Below are 15,224 nucleotides of genomic sequence, written 5' to 3'. Positions count from 1 at the left end.
CTAGCCTGAGCTGACACCCCCGCGTAACGGGCAGTGACAGTAACAGTTACACTGTGTGAACAGTTGATCAATGAATCATAGCCGTTAGATTTTTGTCACGTTGAATTGCGAGCCGAAAATAAGCTGAACCTTTGAATTTTGTCACCAGCCTTTCTTGTGTTTCTTGCCACAGTTTAAAACACGATTATTCAGAGAGCGTTGGATTAATTTGAAAAATTATTTATTATATATATGACAAGAATTATAATGGATACCTAAAAAAAAAAAATTTAATCCGGACTCTTGAAATACAGATCTGATAGTAATGGAGCTGTGTGTTAGATAAAACCTCGGTTATCAGGATCAAAACCCTTTTGTAAATCCAGCTTTTTTTATATAAAATAATTCACCTTATTTAGAATTTTTAAATTCTCATATTATATCTTACAATTTGAGAATTAATTTATAATTTTGTTACATAAACAATACAAATAACCGTCTTTTAACTTCTAAGTCTAAAAGCTCTAAGAGGAAGTTTTGTCAAACAGGTCTTTAATCTAAGTATAACTTTGACAGTTGGAAGACTCAAAGTTCAACTTCTTATCATTCCAAATACAACGAGAGACTCGAATTTGACTCTCTGTCATCTCAAATATTTTCATAATTCTCATTTTTGACATCCTACTCTCTTCAATATTTTCATAATTCCGGATTTGTAATATGACAATTCTGAATAACTTACAAAAGCAACACATTTACAATCAGATTGATTGAGATTCGTGGAGGCATATAATAAGAATAATGCCTACATATACCATTGCTACATAAGTTTGATATTAGTTTTTTTTTTATAAAAAATAAAGATTCGTGTAGCCGACAAATTACGTGATTTTGGAGCAGAGGCTGTTTGACTTGGGAAGCAGGGTCACGGGTCTGGAGCTAGTCATTTTTTTATCGGAGGTTTCTTGTACTTTTACAAATCATCTCTTTTCTAATCCGGTCCCTCAATAAACACTGACATACTCGGTGTTTTGTTTTTGGTTTATTAAAAGTTTTATTTATATAATCAATAAAATGTATTTGACAAATATTTAAAAACTAATTCGAGCCTTCATATTACTTAGTTGTTTGAAAGTATAACATGAGCTTGAGTTGTTTAAAAATCTAATTGTTTAAAAATTAGTTACACGCTCAGAAATCTAGATTGACAAAGAGGAGATTCTCCGTTGTAACAATGAATCTTATTTGTTATTTCTTTTAACAGCTTTCACTTGCAATATAAACATGGAGCTTGAGTTGTTGACAGGATTAAAGTTTTGAAATTATAGACGGTGAGAAGCATAGTCATACCATATTTTCAGACAGACGACTCTGTGACTGTTATAAAGCTTGTTAAGGTTAACAAGGGGATCACGAAAATGTCTGTCGGAGATGATCATGACTACAGGCGAACAAGTCTTGCCGTCTGGACATACACCACAAGGACATTGTTATCTTAAAAATAAGGTTGTCGGATGTCCTAGTATTAGTATTTTAAGACACCACTATAACATTGTTGGAGTGCTCATTTTTTCCAAATGCCTATGATGTTGTGGGACTTGCTCTAATTCAAGTAGTTATATCAGCACGGGGTGGACACCAACAGCAAACAAAAAAAATTCAAGACCTAATGTATTCAAAGCACTGGAATCACTCAAATATTGACATAAAAGATAAAGATCTCCATCAGTGCAAATAGATCCTTCGTAACAATTTTAAAAATTTTGGGTCGACATTTGGTGAAGGATAACTACAAGTGGCACAACAAATGCTATAACCATAGACCTTTATCCAAGAATTCTTGAGGAATCAAAAATTCGAATATCCAAGTAAAACTAAATGATAAGAACGAAATTTAACATCCTTTTAGCTACAGCTTACACAAATTCCACTTTCAAGGTTTCAGAACATCTTTCTGTTAAACGAGCCAGCCCCGGAAGATAATCTGGAAATTTTGTTGCCGAGAGCTCATTTTGTAATCACCTTCAAATGTTCCCACTTGAACTGTGAATGTTGAAGTCTGCATCTAAGTTCATAATAAGGAAGAGCTGACATTACCTGTAACAGTGACAAATTTGCATAGGAATTCAACTCCACGAACCATATCAGTTCTTTCATCTCGAGCCACCTAAAATTTCAAATTGGTTGCTCAATAGTTAATTGTATAGGGTCCTAAAATATATTCAACCAATATAAATTGAGATTGGCATGCCATTTGCACATTGCAGGCTTCTGTTACTGTACAACATAAAACAGGATCAATTAAACTTGCAAATAAGTGAAACTATCAATACCAAGTGTATATATTGTAACAACAGACAACATATCCGTATGTAAGGTAATGTGATAAAAAAAAAGTAATATGTGATTTAGAAAAAGGAGAAAATGTAATTATCCTTTGTTAAGTTGCAAGTAACAGGCTTGCATGAGTTCTTGGTATGTCATTTTTCTGAAGTTCAGTATAACTCTTCAGCTACTTCATTACTAACCTGTAATCTGTTCACATTTTCTTCAGATTTTGAATGTCTTATATACTACTATTTTTTTTTCTATTCTGACGTACGCCCAGATTTTAAGGTGAAAGTTTCCGATAAAAGCAGGTAAAAAAGATTAAATCAATCTGCATCACGTTTCCTTACATATCTGCCATCTGTAGCCTAAAAGCCCAGCTATTAGTACGTTACTTGCATTACTTATCACAAGAACAAGATTAGCAAGTATACACTATATTTCTGGAATGTCTAATTGAGAAAAACTGGCATGACTAAACCAATAGTATATCAAATTTTGCAGAAAACAACAGTATTGACACGAAGATAAACCAATAGTATTTCAGATTTTACAGAAAACAACAGTATAGACATGAGGATAATGAGGATAAGGGAAACTAAAGCAACTAAATGTTTCTGACGGAGTATCTAACCTCTGTTAGTGGAACAAGTCAAACTGGTCCATCCATGCCATCTAAAAGACCTGACCATAGTCCCTTTGTTGGTGGTAGTTGTGCGACGAAAGCATTCCAAGGAGGGTATCCAACTCCACTACCACGAACACGACCGCTCAAGCGCAGGGATAAATACCTTATACACAAAACAAATGAAACATTTTTTTCAGTGAAACTTGCTCGTCCCTTTCCCTTTGATGTCACAAGCTACAGTTACTTATAGATAAATGTCCAATTACTAGGTATAGCAGAAAGTAAGGAGCAAACTAAAACTAAGATTTTGTATTTGTGATTTTGTATGATCTTAGTAGAGAAAAGAGAGTTGAAGTGTAATAGTATATTAGAAAGTTAAGCCATGCTTCCCCAAAATTTGAAGATAGATAACTATTTAAACACTTACACAGGAGATTCTGTTGAAACATTAGCCAGTTTCTTTTGTTCATCTAACCACCTGTTGATAACATAAAAATTGGGGTAATTAGTGTTTAGTTTATATGTATCACATATTTTTACCTCTGAGAAAGAACTTACTCGGACCACTCAGTCGAAAAAACAGGTTTTAGCTGCCAAAGCCTTTTCCTTCTTTCAGTCAGCTCCTTCATATCTTCACTATCATCAAACTCGAAATCAGGTAATTCCCCATCCGTGGCAAAAGGGACGACGAGAACACCTCTTTCCAGAAGACTTTCGGTGAAAGGTTCACTTAGTTTAAAAGATTTAGAAATGAAAGATGAAGGGCCAGAAACCAATACAAGGCGAGCAATTCCTCTAAAATCGCCGACAGGAATAACCTTCTTCTCATCCACACGAAGCTTAAGATTCGAAAGGTTTTCCTCTCTTGTCAGTCTAGCCAACTGGGCGTTCTTAGCATTGTTATCCCTGGAATAAAGAAACGCGCATACAGATACAGCTGAAATATCTATGCCAAGACCCTCGAGAATTTTAGTGACTTCATCCGCTCTTGAGGGATTTGACAGTGCACCAATAAGCTGGGTAGTAGCTATCAGTCCTCCTAGGGACGCACTGGCAATAAAGGCAAGATAAAAAAACATCCGAACTGATCTAAATGGCGAAAGAACTTCACTCCGTATCTTCGCATCCGTACTGAAAAACATATCAAAATCACTTAAAGTTTCCAATAACATTATCAAACTTAATACCCAACAATTTCAATAACGGAACCAAATTTAAGTAAACATTGCAATCTTCATGTATTTTCTGATATGTATTCCTAATTACTGTAAAATTGGAAAATATCACCTTCGTTTCTTTAGACTATGCAACACTTATCCAATCAATAGCACTAATAAGTAATATCTCATCACTTTATACTACAAAAGAACAAAATGATTTATACATCACTTCCAGTCATGTACTCAAGCAACCTAAACACCCTCATGAGGCATACATTTCGAGTTTTCGACATCCCGATAACACAACATAAACTAACATCATTACAAATAAACCATTCCATATATCACCAAAATACTAACCATATAAGCCATTCAATCTATTATAGTCTAATGATTTCACAACTTCAAATAAGAATCACATTTTGCACAAAGATAACATTTTTATTAATAATACATGAATAAAGATTACATAAAAAATTTCAACATTAATTCCAATCATGTTTATAAGCAACCTAAACACCCTCATTAGACATACACTTCGAGTTTTCGACATCCCGAAAACACAACATAAACTAAAACTACTGCAAATAAACCATTCTACATCACCATAATCCCACCCAAATATGCCACTCTATCTAGTATATACTCAATAAATATAAATTTTCACCACTTCAAATAAAAATCACATTTTTTGCACAAAGATTGCATTTTTAGTACTAATTCAATTAAAAAGATTGCATATCTGATAATTGTACCTGAATTGGGGAGATGGGGATGGCTTATCAGAAGCAAAGCAAGTGAGTGAGAAACGCAGGCCCTTCCTGCGCAACTGTATTGGAGAGATGGTGATAGTGACAGTGGGGAAGATGTACACCGAATTTTCCGGGATAATTTGGCGGGAAAGGGCCGATAATTTCGGATGGTGGCCGAAACTAGAGGTGATGATCACACTCATGGTGTACGATTTGCTATCCGGGTTGCTAACATGCGCCAGGTGTGTTTGTTTCGAGGTTTTTATAGCGTTCTGGAACCAAACACGGTCTTATTCTATTATTTTAGCTTTTTCTGTTCTTCTGGAAAAATATTTATGTGTGTACTATATATATAGCATGGATTATCATGGGCTCATTATCTTTTATTTTACTTTTATTTATAAGTTTTTTTGAAATAACTTTTATTTTTTAATTATTTAATAAAATGTGATCATCAATATATAAATATTATATCATATCATATTTTATATTTTATATGAATTTTCGGGAGAAACAAACTCTCTATTATGTGGAAAAATTGACGGTCAAACCTGGTTCCGAGCTAATTCACAATCTGGTATCATTTTATTGTGTATTTCACTATATGTTATTTTGACTTTTAATATTTAATTTATATATTTTATCTGTAGTATTAAAATAAAATTTTAAAATATTTTTTGTGAATAAAAATATACCATCAAAACTTTTTTTTTGATAAATATGGCTCATAGCCTTAGAGCAACTCCAAGGGGCTCTCTAAACAAGTTCCTAAGTCTAAATTTTAGAAGTATATCAAAATTTAGTGCTCCAATGGGCTCCTAGATGCTCTTTAAAAATTTAGGAGCCTACTCCCTCTCCTTTCTTTTAAAGAGCATCTAGTAGCTCTTAACTCAATATTATATTAATTTCTCTTCAATCTTCTCTTTCATTTATTTAACTTTTTCCTCTCATTTATATAAAATAATTATAAAATGTGAATAAGGAATCAAGCATAAAGAGTAGTACTTATTAATGAGCAATGAAACGTAAGAGGGAAATCCACGTTTAAATTCTTATTATGCGGCAGTTTATCTGCTCAGCCCTCAGGTTTACCAACATATAAGCATTGATTAGTACACAAAATTTCATTAACTTTTTGCCTGGATGCTCAATCCATGTGCTCTATATGAAGCACTAAACTTCGTTGTTATTTAATCCATTCTTAAGTTCAGGTCAACCTCTAAAATATTCATCTTATCATGCATAATAATGTAGCGCCATGTTCGATTCGAATAGCTTAATTATAAGTTCAAAATAATATATAAAAATTAAAATCACTTATCTTCAAAAAAAATATGAAATCATTATTATTAATAAAATTATATATTTGGAGATGTGTTGAGTTCGGGCTGTAATATTTTCAATAATTCATCTGGGATAATAAGACGCATTATACTCGCAATAATTTTGGATATCAGAAATAGTAAAAATAAACAAAGAATTTTCATTGAATTCATCAGTGTATGATTTTACAAACTGTATAAACAACTTTTGTATACAACAAAAAAGAAAAAAGAAAAGCCTCATCTTCCTCTATTTACAAAATGCCCAAAAATCTTAAATACTTCAGGCTTTTTGGAGAGGGCTTGTATGTCTGCTATCTGTTCTTTCTTGTGTGTTTTTTACATGTATAAAAAAAAAAATCTGTATGTGTTCATGTATGTATAATAAATAATTAAGTATATTAGTTATGTGTGTGTGTATTTGTATTTTTATGTATATGTATATGATCAGTGTCCGTATATCAGAGCTCGATGCAGGGAGGGGTCTCGGGTTCGTATTTAGAAGGTTGAAATGCATCTTCTGTGGGTAGGGACCTTCTGTTTCTTCTGCTTAAGATCCTCCTTCCAGACTTTGGAGATGTCTTGAGCAATTTTCATGGCATCTGAGGATGCACCAGAGAGTCCTCTCTTTGTAAACCCAACGGCATAAAGTCCAGTGTTTCCCTTCCATCCATTTGGGAATGGTGTCTTGGGATATCCAGCTTTGGAGAAGAACTCAGCTTCCTACACATAAGCAATGACAATACATGAGTCTAACATGTCACAGTAAGACGGTGAGATAATTAGTGAGCGCGATAAAATATGTTGCAACAATCATCTGTCAGGATCCGACCCTTACTTAAAAATGTTCTTTTGATATGTTGATCAGATCTAGATTTTTATTATTACAAAAATGTAAAATAACCGTCATAGTTATACTGCAACAATCATATGTCAAGTTTTGCGAAAAAATTATTTTTTTTAATTTAATTTATTTTTTTTCAAATTTTTATTGGGGGAAAGTCACATTTTCTCACCTTTAGCCAGATGGGGACATTGCTGCAGTATCCAGTGGCCAAAACAACTGAATCAATGGCTAGTTCTTCACCATTAACAAGCTCCACCATGTTCTTTGAGAACTTCTTGATCCCAGGAACCACTTCGATGTCGCCTGCTCGGATTTTCTCCAGTGCTCCAACATCAAGAACAGGGGTCTTTCCATAAGTGTTCTTCAGCTCCAATGGACCAATGGAAGGCCTTTTTAATCCATAGCTTTCGGTGTTGCCAAGAATAAACCATGTCAGCAGGAGTAAAATCTTGTCAACAATCCATACCGGGAGCCATTTCATCATCATCATTGCTAATTCAAACGTAGATCTGCCAAATATTTCTCTAGGCAGCACATGAACCTGAAAATTCCAAAAAAAAAAAACATCAGAACACAAAAAACCACAGTGCTAATTAATCTGAATCATTTGATTACATAAGATTGTGTTTGGAAACATGTAGTTTATTTCAAATTTTGGATTTCAAATGACATAATTTGAGATGTCATTTCAAATTCTCAGTTTTATACTAGTATTTGAATGTCGTGGATTTCTAATCAAATTCAAATCTAACTTTTTTTTTAATCAGAACATGTCATCTGATCAAATTCAGAAATTTAAATGGCTTACCGAGCTACGTGACACCATAGATGGCTTAGCATTGTGATTAACAAGATCAAGTGAAACCTCCATGCCAGAATTTCCACATCCCACCACAAGAACTTTTTTCCCACTATATTTCTCCCCGGATTTGTACTCACAAGCATGAATAATCTCACCATGAAAGTCCCCTAATCCGTCGATCTCAGGCACCACACGCTCTGCATTCTCCCCTGTAGCCACCACAATCCACTGACAAATGTACTCAATTTCAGACCTCACAGAGCCCTGCACAGAAACAGTCTTAATGCGCCACAAACGACACGCCTCATCGTACTTAGCAGACTCCACAGACTCATTAAACTGCGGCTTAATGCCAAAATGATTTGCATATGATTCGAGATAATCTATGAATTGTTTTTTGGTGGGGTATTCGGGGAAATGCTGAGGAAAGGGTAGTTTTGGAAGCTGGCAAAATTGCTTTGGTAAGTGGAGCTTAAGGCGATCATAAGTCCTTTTTTGCCACAAAGAAGCAATGCAATCAGCTCTTTCGAGAACTACGCAAGGAATGCCTTGTTCTTTGAGGCATGCTCCCACGGCTAGGCCCGAAGGCCCGGCTCCCACGATCACGGGGCCGTTTACCCACACACATCGACGAGCAAACAAGTCGTTTTGGTCGGAGAAACTAAACATTTTGCCGAGGTTTTTGGGGGGAATATGTTGAAGGTGTAGATTTGTTGAAGGGGGTTGAAGATTTGTTTGAATTTTTGAGAATTGGAGAAGTTTTTTTTTTGTGTTTGTTTTGGAGAGGAGAGTGTTGTGATTGTTGTTGAAGGGAGAGGGGAGGTGGGAGTGTTTATATAGAGGTGGTGATCAACTGAGTTGGAGATTTCCACGTCTGACGGAGGAGCCATGCATTTTGTCATTAATTTACAGGTTTAAACAGTGATAGAGATTATTTTATTGTATTAAGTAGTTTAGTCATCATGCCTTTCGATCAACGGGTTTCGGTTTCGGTTTATAAGTTATCGGTTTTGATTTCGATTCGTTTTTTAACGATTTTTAGTGGTTTCAGTTTCGGATTTATTCGGTTTTTGCTCGCCCCTGCTCTGCAACATCCTGTAAAAATCTCTCGCCGTCTTTTTTTCCAAACCGTTCACCATGATTTTTATCGATTTTATCAGGAAAACAATGTCAAATTAATTATTTTTTGTTCTATTTTTTGTTTTATTTTTATTTTTTCGATAATACTTCTCCTTAGTGTAACATTTTCTACTTTCCAAGATTATTTTGTTTGTTTGATAAAAAAAATCTAAATAATTTTATTTCAATTTATTTGCATATCAATTAAATAATTTTATTTCAATTAAATATCGAGACCGTTATATTTAAAATAAAATTTCATGCAAATTGTTGAAACATAGGTAGCATTATCATGAACGTGCTACGCAGCTATACGGGTACAAGCAAGTGATGGAAATGCTCAAGTATGAACCAAATAGTCCCGAAAAAGAATGATAAACCATATAGTTGCCATGTTCAATCATTCATTATTTCATTTCATTAGTTGCACACAAAATGCTGAAAGGATTGATATCAAATGACTCAAGATTGATATATACGAAACAATATTCTGCATGTTATTTCAATAATTTGTTAATTAAAAAGTAACTATTATTAGTGGCCATCATTTTTGTCAGTGAGATTTGGTATATCTTCCACTAGATTAATAAAACATATGCTTACACTTATTCGTTACTCTCTTTTTTTTTAGAACTACTTATTCGTGTACCATTGAAAGAAAATATACAGAATTACTAATATTAAGTATTTACTGTCTACAACAGCACATAAAATAATTTGTCGTACCGTAACGATTTCAATGATAAAGTGTCGGATGGCGGTTGTTGTTATCGTCGTCAAATATTTTTGTGTCTTCCTCTTGGTTACGTGAATTCATTAATTCATTCAAGATTTTCTCGGATTAAAGTCAGACAGTATGGTACATATGTCTGTGTGTAGGGTTATGAGTTCTAGCGGTTTAAATTGTGGGTTTTGGTGGCACCATGGATAGTCCAATCAGCGTAGTTTAACACAAAACCCGTGAAAGATGGATAATCTCCATATGTGATTGTCGGGATGGTTCTTGATTTCTCCGTTCATTTCTTCCACCGGACTTCGCGACTGACAACAGGAAATGTTTGGGTAAGTCCCATGTGAAGAATGTCATGGATTAAGATATTGTATCACACACTAAGCCGGGGGTCTTCACGAAAACAGTCTCTCTACTTTAAGGGTACGCGTATATTTTACCCTCCTCAGACTTGCTTAGCTCTAAGCGGGATACTGAGTATGTATGGTATGGTAGATATTAACTTTTTACCACTGATTTTTTCACTCTTTACTTCACAGCAGGTAAGAGAACAGAGTTATAGAAAACAGAATCGAAATTAACACGTATAGATGGTGTTTGGCCACGGCTTAAAAGCCGATTTCTAGGATTATAAGTTACAAGCACTTATTTCGTACTGTTTCTGTAATAAATCTAAAAGTACTTATAAAAAGCAAAAAACTGAGAATGCTGGCTTTTGTTTCCTGACTTGTGCTTATTTTTCAAAAACTTTAATCACTTATAAATTTTAACATGTTTCTAACTTCTATTTCACTTCAAGAAACACTTATTTTAAAATCAACCCCATAGTTGTTCAATAATACTTCTGCAATAATGAGTAGTAGCTAATACTTCTGCAATAATGAGTAGTAGCTAGCTACCATCATCTTCTGCGGTCTCTTAATTTTCATGTATCAGCACAATAAAGTAAGAGATGGAAATAACAAAAGATTTGAATATATATGTATAATCATCAAATAATTATATATCTACTGGAACAATCGATTTAATATATACCAGACTATACAACCAATCAATCAAAATATATAAAATATCTTATACGAGCTATGACTGAATACCTGAATAATGGATAACTAACTTAACAAATATCTAATTCAGTATCTAGGAAGGTAATTCTCCAGATGACGGGATAGGTTAATTTTTTAGTGACTCATTTTTTATTTTAAAATTTGATTATATATAAAAAAATATATAATATTTTATAACTTGTTTTTTATTAATACTTTTTATACCTAATAAATATAAATATAAAAAACGACATAAAAATATATAAATTAAAATTAACCTTCCACCAACGAATAATAAATATCCATTCAACCTAAGTCAAACTAAACATATGCGCATGTCTGAGTTTATAACTTACAACTTAATGTGACTTATTTAAGCTGGGAATTTAAAATATTTATTTCGGTAATTTAAACTTACTAATAAATTATGAGTTATTAAAAAAATATTAATATAATAATAAAATTAAAAGTGATTTATAAATAATTTATGTCTTATGAGTAATGTTTATCAAAATAAAAATTCAAAAAAATTAATTCACTAGAAAAATTATCTTAAACTAACTTTTGAATGTAAATCACTTTCTGATTCATTCTGATTTTGAATTGATTTATATATAATTTCTTACCTAAACAAACATTTTTCGATTTAAACCTTAAATTTGAGAACAGTTTTAAGCTATGTCCGGTCATGGCAGGAGGATGTAATATTGAGTTTTGACGTATAGCATGGTGCAGATATAATTAGCAAGTCACCGTCTAAAATAAACATTTAACGAGAAAACTAAACGGTAAACACGGATTCACATGTAAGCGCATCACAAACGCCAAACGGCTGGCCAGTCAATGCATTTTCCATTCGGTCAAAACGGGAACGAATATTATCCATAACTATAATTGTGTTGCATAATACTCCCTCCGTCCCTGTTTATCTGTCCACTTTGGAAGTAAATCCATTTATACTTTCAAAACTAATTTAATGATAGTTTTTCAAATATATCTCCATAATTTCAATTTTTAAGGCTTGACTTATTTAAAACTTGGTTGAATTCATGTTTTCAAGACATAAAGTAGGGGTATTCCACCATTTTCAAGATATTAATTAGAAGTATTTAATGAAAAAATTTATACAATCAATTATTCCTTGTTATGTGTTTTTTTTTTTTTTCAAAATGGACAGATAAAAAGAGCCGGAGGGAGTAATTCTATGATTATAAGATTACGAGGTAAAGCTCGGTTGTTAAACAAGTCTTTATTCTTCAGCTGCTGAGTCATACAGCTGCTATGCCATGAGGTTGCACGCGGCGTCTAGAACTAAAATGGTGGCTGCAGCCTGCAGTTCAGTGATTAAATATTCCGGTACCCTCATCTTGTATTTCAAGAAATTCGAATCATCTGCACTCATTGAAAGAGACTTAGATCAATGATCACATTATTCAGACATAAATCGATTCCTTATATTTAAGATTCGCATCCAAATCGGTAGTATATTTCTTATTTTTTTAACTAGATAGTTTATGATCTATCGAATACGAATCATATATAATACATTAATATTGATATTTTTGGTGATCTATAAAAACTGTATCGAATCTGAGACGGTGGTGATTATTGCAAGAGCTCACCTTTCACAATCAAAGATTGTTCATCATTTACGGGTTTACACTTTCGGCATGTCTATAGTTGGTATCCGGCATGTAGATAGCTGGGGTGCCTTCGGCAAGTCTATAGCTGGTATCCGGCATGTAGATAGCTGTGGTGCCACTTCTCCAATCTCAATTTATGCGGTTGGTGTTTCTGAACATTGGGCTATCAATAGTTTTTATGTGATATGGTCAATTGCGATGTTACTGTTTTCAGAGATTTTGATGCAGTTTGGATCGCTTGGGATGTCTGTGATTTCGTTCTTAGCTTCAAGAATTATTGAATTCTATTTGTTAAACGATCAGTAAACAAATCATCTAATTGTTTTTAGAATGCTATTTGTTTTACCACCTGGTTGTATCGACAGTTGGGGGTTTGTCCCGACTGTATTATATTCGAGTTAATGAAATCTTTTGCATTTGTCAAAAAAAATAAAAAAATATTAGATTTCATTTTTATTTCAACCATTTAAATGGTTATGACACAAACTTACCACAGCCTCAAAAATCATAATTTGTTGGTGTAGTACTTGTGTTTATAAATTCAACTAAATCTGCACACGGTTTGATGTGGGACTGCCATGTTATATAAAAATTTTGTAAATATAATGGACAAAATATAAAATCTATATACGAGTTAGAACCTGTTACGAATCGGGCATCATATTCACATATTCAATAAGGATCATTTTATAGAAACTAATATGAGGCACTGAGACTTATTATGAACAGAAACATAAGTGCTCGTATGGGAGATATTTTAAATTTTTTCATGATATATTTTCGAGTTAGATATAATTTGAGATTGAACATAATTTTGATCAGCTCTAGCTGGGTCTTATATCTGTAAATATATCAATAAAAATCGAAGAACGTGTTTACGGGAACACTTGATCAAAAACGAAGCAGATGTTGCGCCACGGCCGGCCATCAATTAACGTTAAATGAAGCATGTTCATCGCTTAAACCTTGGTTTACTTCTAAAATTAAATTTTTTAAATTTCATTACCGTCCATATCTCTCCGGTTATAAATTAATGACTTGGTATCTCTTTAGTTAAGTAAGTGCTCCCTAGTACGAAGTAAAATATCGGTGTGACCAAATGATGTTGGTCAAATGAGGTATATCTCGCCCAAGTGATGGTCAAACCATGATAAAATACTGAAAACTTCCTGCACTGTTGGTGGCAAATAGTGAGGCATGATCAGTGAGCATAAAATAATGCCTCATTAATATTCAGCGTATGTTATATGTATAATAATTAAAAATATTATTATTTTTCATCCCCTCGACACGTCATCTAAATATTTAATATGATGGGTGCACTCGATATAAAGACAAAAAAGATACCATATTATTTTGTTTTATGAAAAATATAGTTTGTGATTTAAGTTACGAAATTAAACAAGAATGAACTTTAATGTTTTTCCAAATTTTTTTAATTTAAAATTTAAAATTTTGTATACAATCTAAAACAAACTTTTATATATAATATTATCTTATATAAATCGGAAATTGGGATAAATGGTGGAAATTGTGATAAATGGTGGGGTATTGATTAGGGATTAATCGGAAGATCAGTGATTAATCATAAAGATTAAGCGGATTAAAAATCAGATATTTTATTAATTTAATTTAATATATAATATATTATTTGAAAAAATTTATATTAATTAATTGAATTTCAAAACTCAAATCGAGGAGGCGTCTTTGCGGTGATTAATCGGTCGAATCGAATTTTTGAAATAATATTTAGATAAAAGTGTAATTTGTTTAAAACGAGAATTTAAAGATGATCTTGTTGTGTAGTAATGACCTAAATTTATTAAATAAATTTAACACAAAAAATCTATTAAATTATTGATACTAATTAGTTTATAGATTATACCTAAGAAACATGTAAAATACTCCCTTCATTTTTTTTATATATATGTCAGTTTTGACTTGGGCACGTACGTTGATCGACTAGTAATAATTATTAGTTTTAATTAATTTTTTTGTGAATTAAAATTTTGATTATATTTTTTTATTCAGAAAAATAAAATTTTAAAAATAATACTTTTAACCTTCAGGTCAAAACTTAATTGTGTGGAGGAGTATATCCACAACTCCTTTTTTGACTTTTCTATTCTGGTTTGTTTCTACCTTCAAGTTCTGTGAACCTCGAGGAGGTGGAGATCAGTTGTCACCTGAGAACAATCTGAAAACTTGTATAGTGATGAAGCCAGTCAAACATAGAGATAAATAATCCAACAGTTTTGTAGCAAACTACAACTGGAATAATGCCTCACAAAAAAAAAAAACCCAATTAGAATAATAATTTATTATTCGAGTTTAAAAATGTCGTAGTGGGCCAAGGAGCCACGAATCACTATTTAATTTAGTAACTGATTGAGCATAAAATAAGAAGAGTGGGTCATTAATCCCTGTACAATTAGTAACTAATTAAGCACATAACTAAGGTGAGTTTGATCATTGCATGTTAGGAAACAAGTTGACCAAAGACTATGACTTTCGAACACATGATGTGATCACATGAAGAAGTTGTTTTAAACCCTTAATGATTTAATAAGAAGATTTTCTGACATATTTTAGCCGGTAAAAAAGAGCTTGCTTTGCTTTCCGTCTTTCTCTTTTCGTGTCAAATTATATGAACTATGATCAATATAATTTAATTTCAAATATAATTTAAATACTATTTTAACATTTATTTTCCTAGTTACATAACATAATCAAATTTGATAAAAAAATTTAATTTAAGAAAGTAATTTAGAACCGAGGAAAGCTATTGATGCAGATACAATTAACAAACATGTGCAGGGGAATAATTGATTTCCAACGGGATTTGACCAACTTAAACCTGCAATTAGT

At 32.6% G+C, this 15,224-nt stretch overlaps 2 protein-coding genes across 6 annotated transcripts; both read right to left on the bottom strand.

Annotated features, from left to right (window-relative positions):
- Positions 1 to 1,651: 1,651 nt before the first annotated feature.
- On the bottom strand, positions 1,652 to 5,155 carry LOC108208225 (protein LOW PSII ACCUMULATION 1, chloroplastic). 5 transcript variants are annotated; one of them, XR_010288286.1, is made up of 6 exons: positions 4,851 to 5,155; positions 3,494 to 4,066; positions 3,363 to 3,413; positions 2,942 to 3,098; positions 2,077 to 2,256; positions 1,652 to 1,963 (listed from the first exon to the last, which is right to left on the bottom strand). XR_010288286.1 is itself a non-coding variant. In XM_017378760.2 (5 exons), the coding sequence occupies exons 1-4, from the start codon at positions 5,048 to 5,050 to the stop codon at positions 2,960 to 2,962; spliced, it is 963 nt and encodes a 320-aa protein (XP_017234249.1). In that variant the 5' UTR covers positions 5,051 to 5,155; the 3' UTR covers positions 1,652 to 2,256; positions 2,942 to 2,959. The 5 variants fall into 5 exon arrangements, 3 of the variants coding, with proteins under 3 accessions (XP_017234249.1, XP_017234228.1, XP_017234241.1); XR_001804274.2 differs by having other exon boundaries at positions 2,077 to 2,146; XM_017378760.2 differs by having other exon boundaries at positions 1,652 to 2,256.
- A 1,197-nt stretch (positions 5,156 to 6,352) lies between these two features.
- On the bottom strand, positions 6,353 to 8,591 carry LOC108198837 (probable indole-3-pyruvate monooxygenase YUCCA8). Its single transcript, XM_017366620.2, has 3 exons — positions 7,825 to 8,591; positions 7,186 to 7,557; positions 6,353 to 6,892 (listed from the first exon to the last, which is right to left on the bottom strand). Exons 1-3 carry the CDS (start codon positions 8,485 to 8,487, stop codon positions 6,668 to 6,670), a joined length of 1,260 nt encoding a protein of 419 aa, XP_017222109.1. The 5' UTR covers positions 8,488 to 8,591; the 3' UTR covers positions 6,353 to 6,667.
- Between the last annotated feature and the right edge of the window lie 6,633 nt (positions 8,592 to 15,224).

Source organism: Daucus carota, chromosome 1 (assembly GCF_001625215.2).
Source record: "Daucus carota subsp. sativus chromosome 1, DH1 v3.0, whole genome shotgun sequence".
NCBI lineage: Eukaryota > Viridiplantae > Streptophyta > Magnoliopsida > Apiales > Apiaceae > Daucus > Daucus carota.
Note: the sequence above shows the minus strand (reverse complement) of the source record. Positions and strands in the feature narration are given on the sequence as shown.

Bases quoted from the DNA above. Each gene is read 5' to 3' on its own strand.
- LOC108208225 (XM_017378760.2), bottom strand. From the start codon at position 5,050: ATGAGTGTGATCATCACCTCTAGTTTCGGCCACCATCCGAAATTATCG. The intron at 4,067-4,850 runs GTACAATTATCA...TATGTTTTTCAG, and splicing joins TCCCCATCTCCCCAATTCAG to TACGGATGCGAAGATACGGA. The intron at 3,414-3,493 runs GTAAGTTCTTTC...TGTTATCAACAG, and splicing joins TTTTCGACTGAGTGGTCCGA to GTGGTTAGATGAACAAAAGA.
- LOC108198837 (XM_017366620.2), bottom strand. From the start codon at position 8,487: ATGTTTAGTTTCTCCGACCAAAACGACTTGTTTGCTCGTCGATGTGTG. The intron at 7,558-7,824 runs GTAAGCCATTTA...TGGAATTTTCAG, and splicing joins CTATGGTGTCACGTAGCTCG to GTTCATGTGCTGCCTAGAGA. The intron at 6,893-7,185 runs GTGAGAAAATGT...GCTTATGTGTAG, and splicing joins ATGTCCCCATCTGGCTAAAG to GAAGCTGAGTTCTTCTCCAA.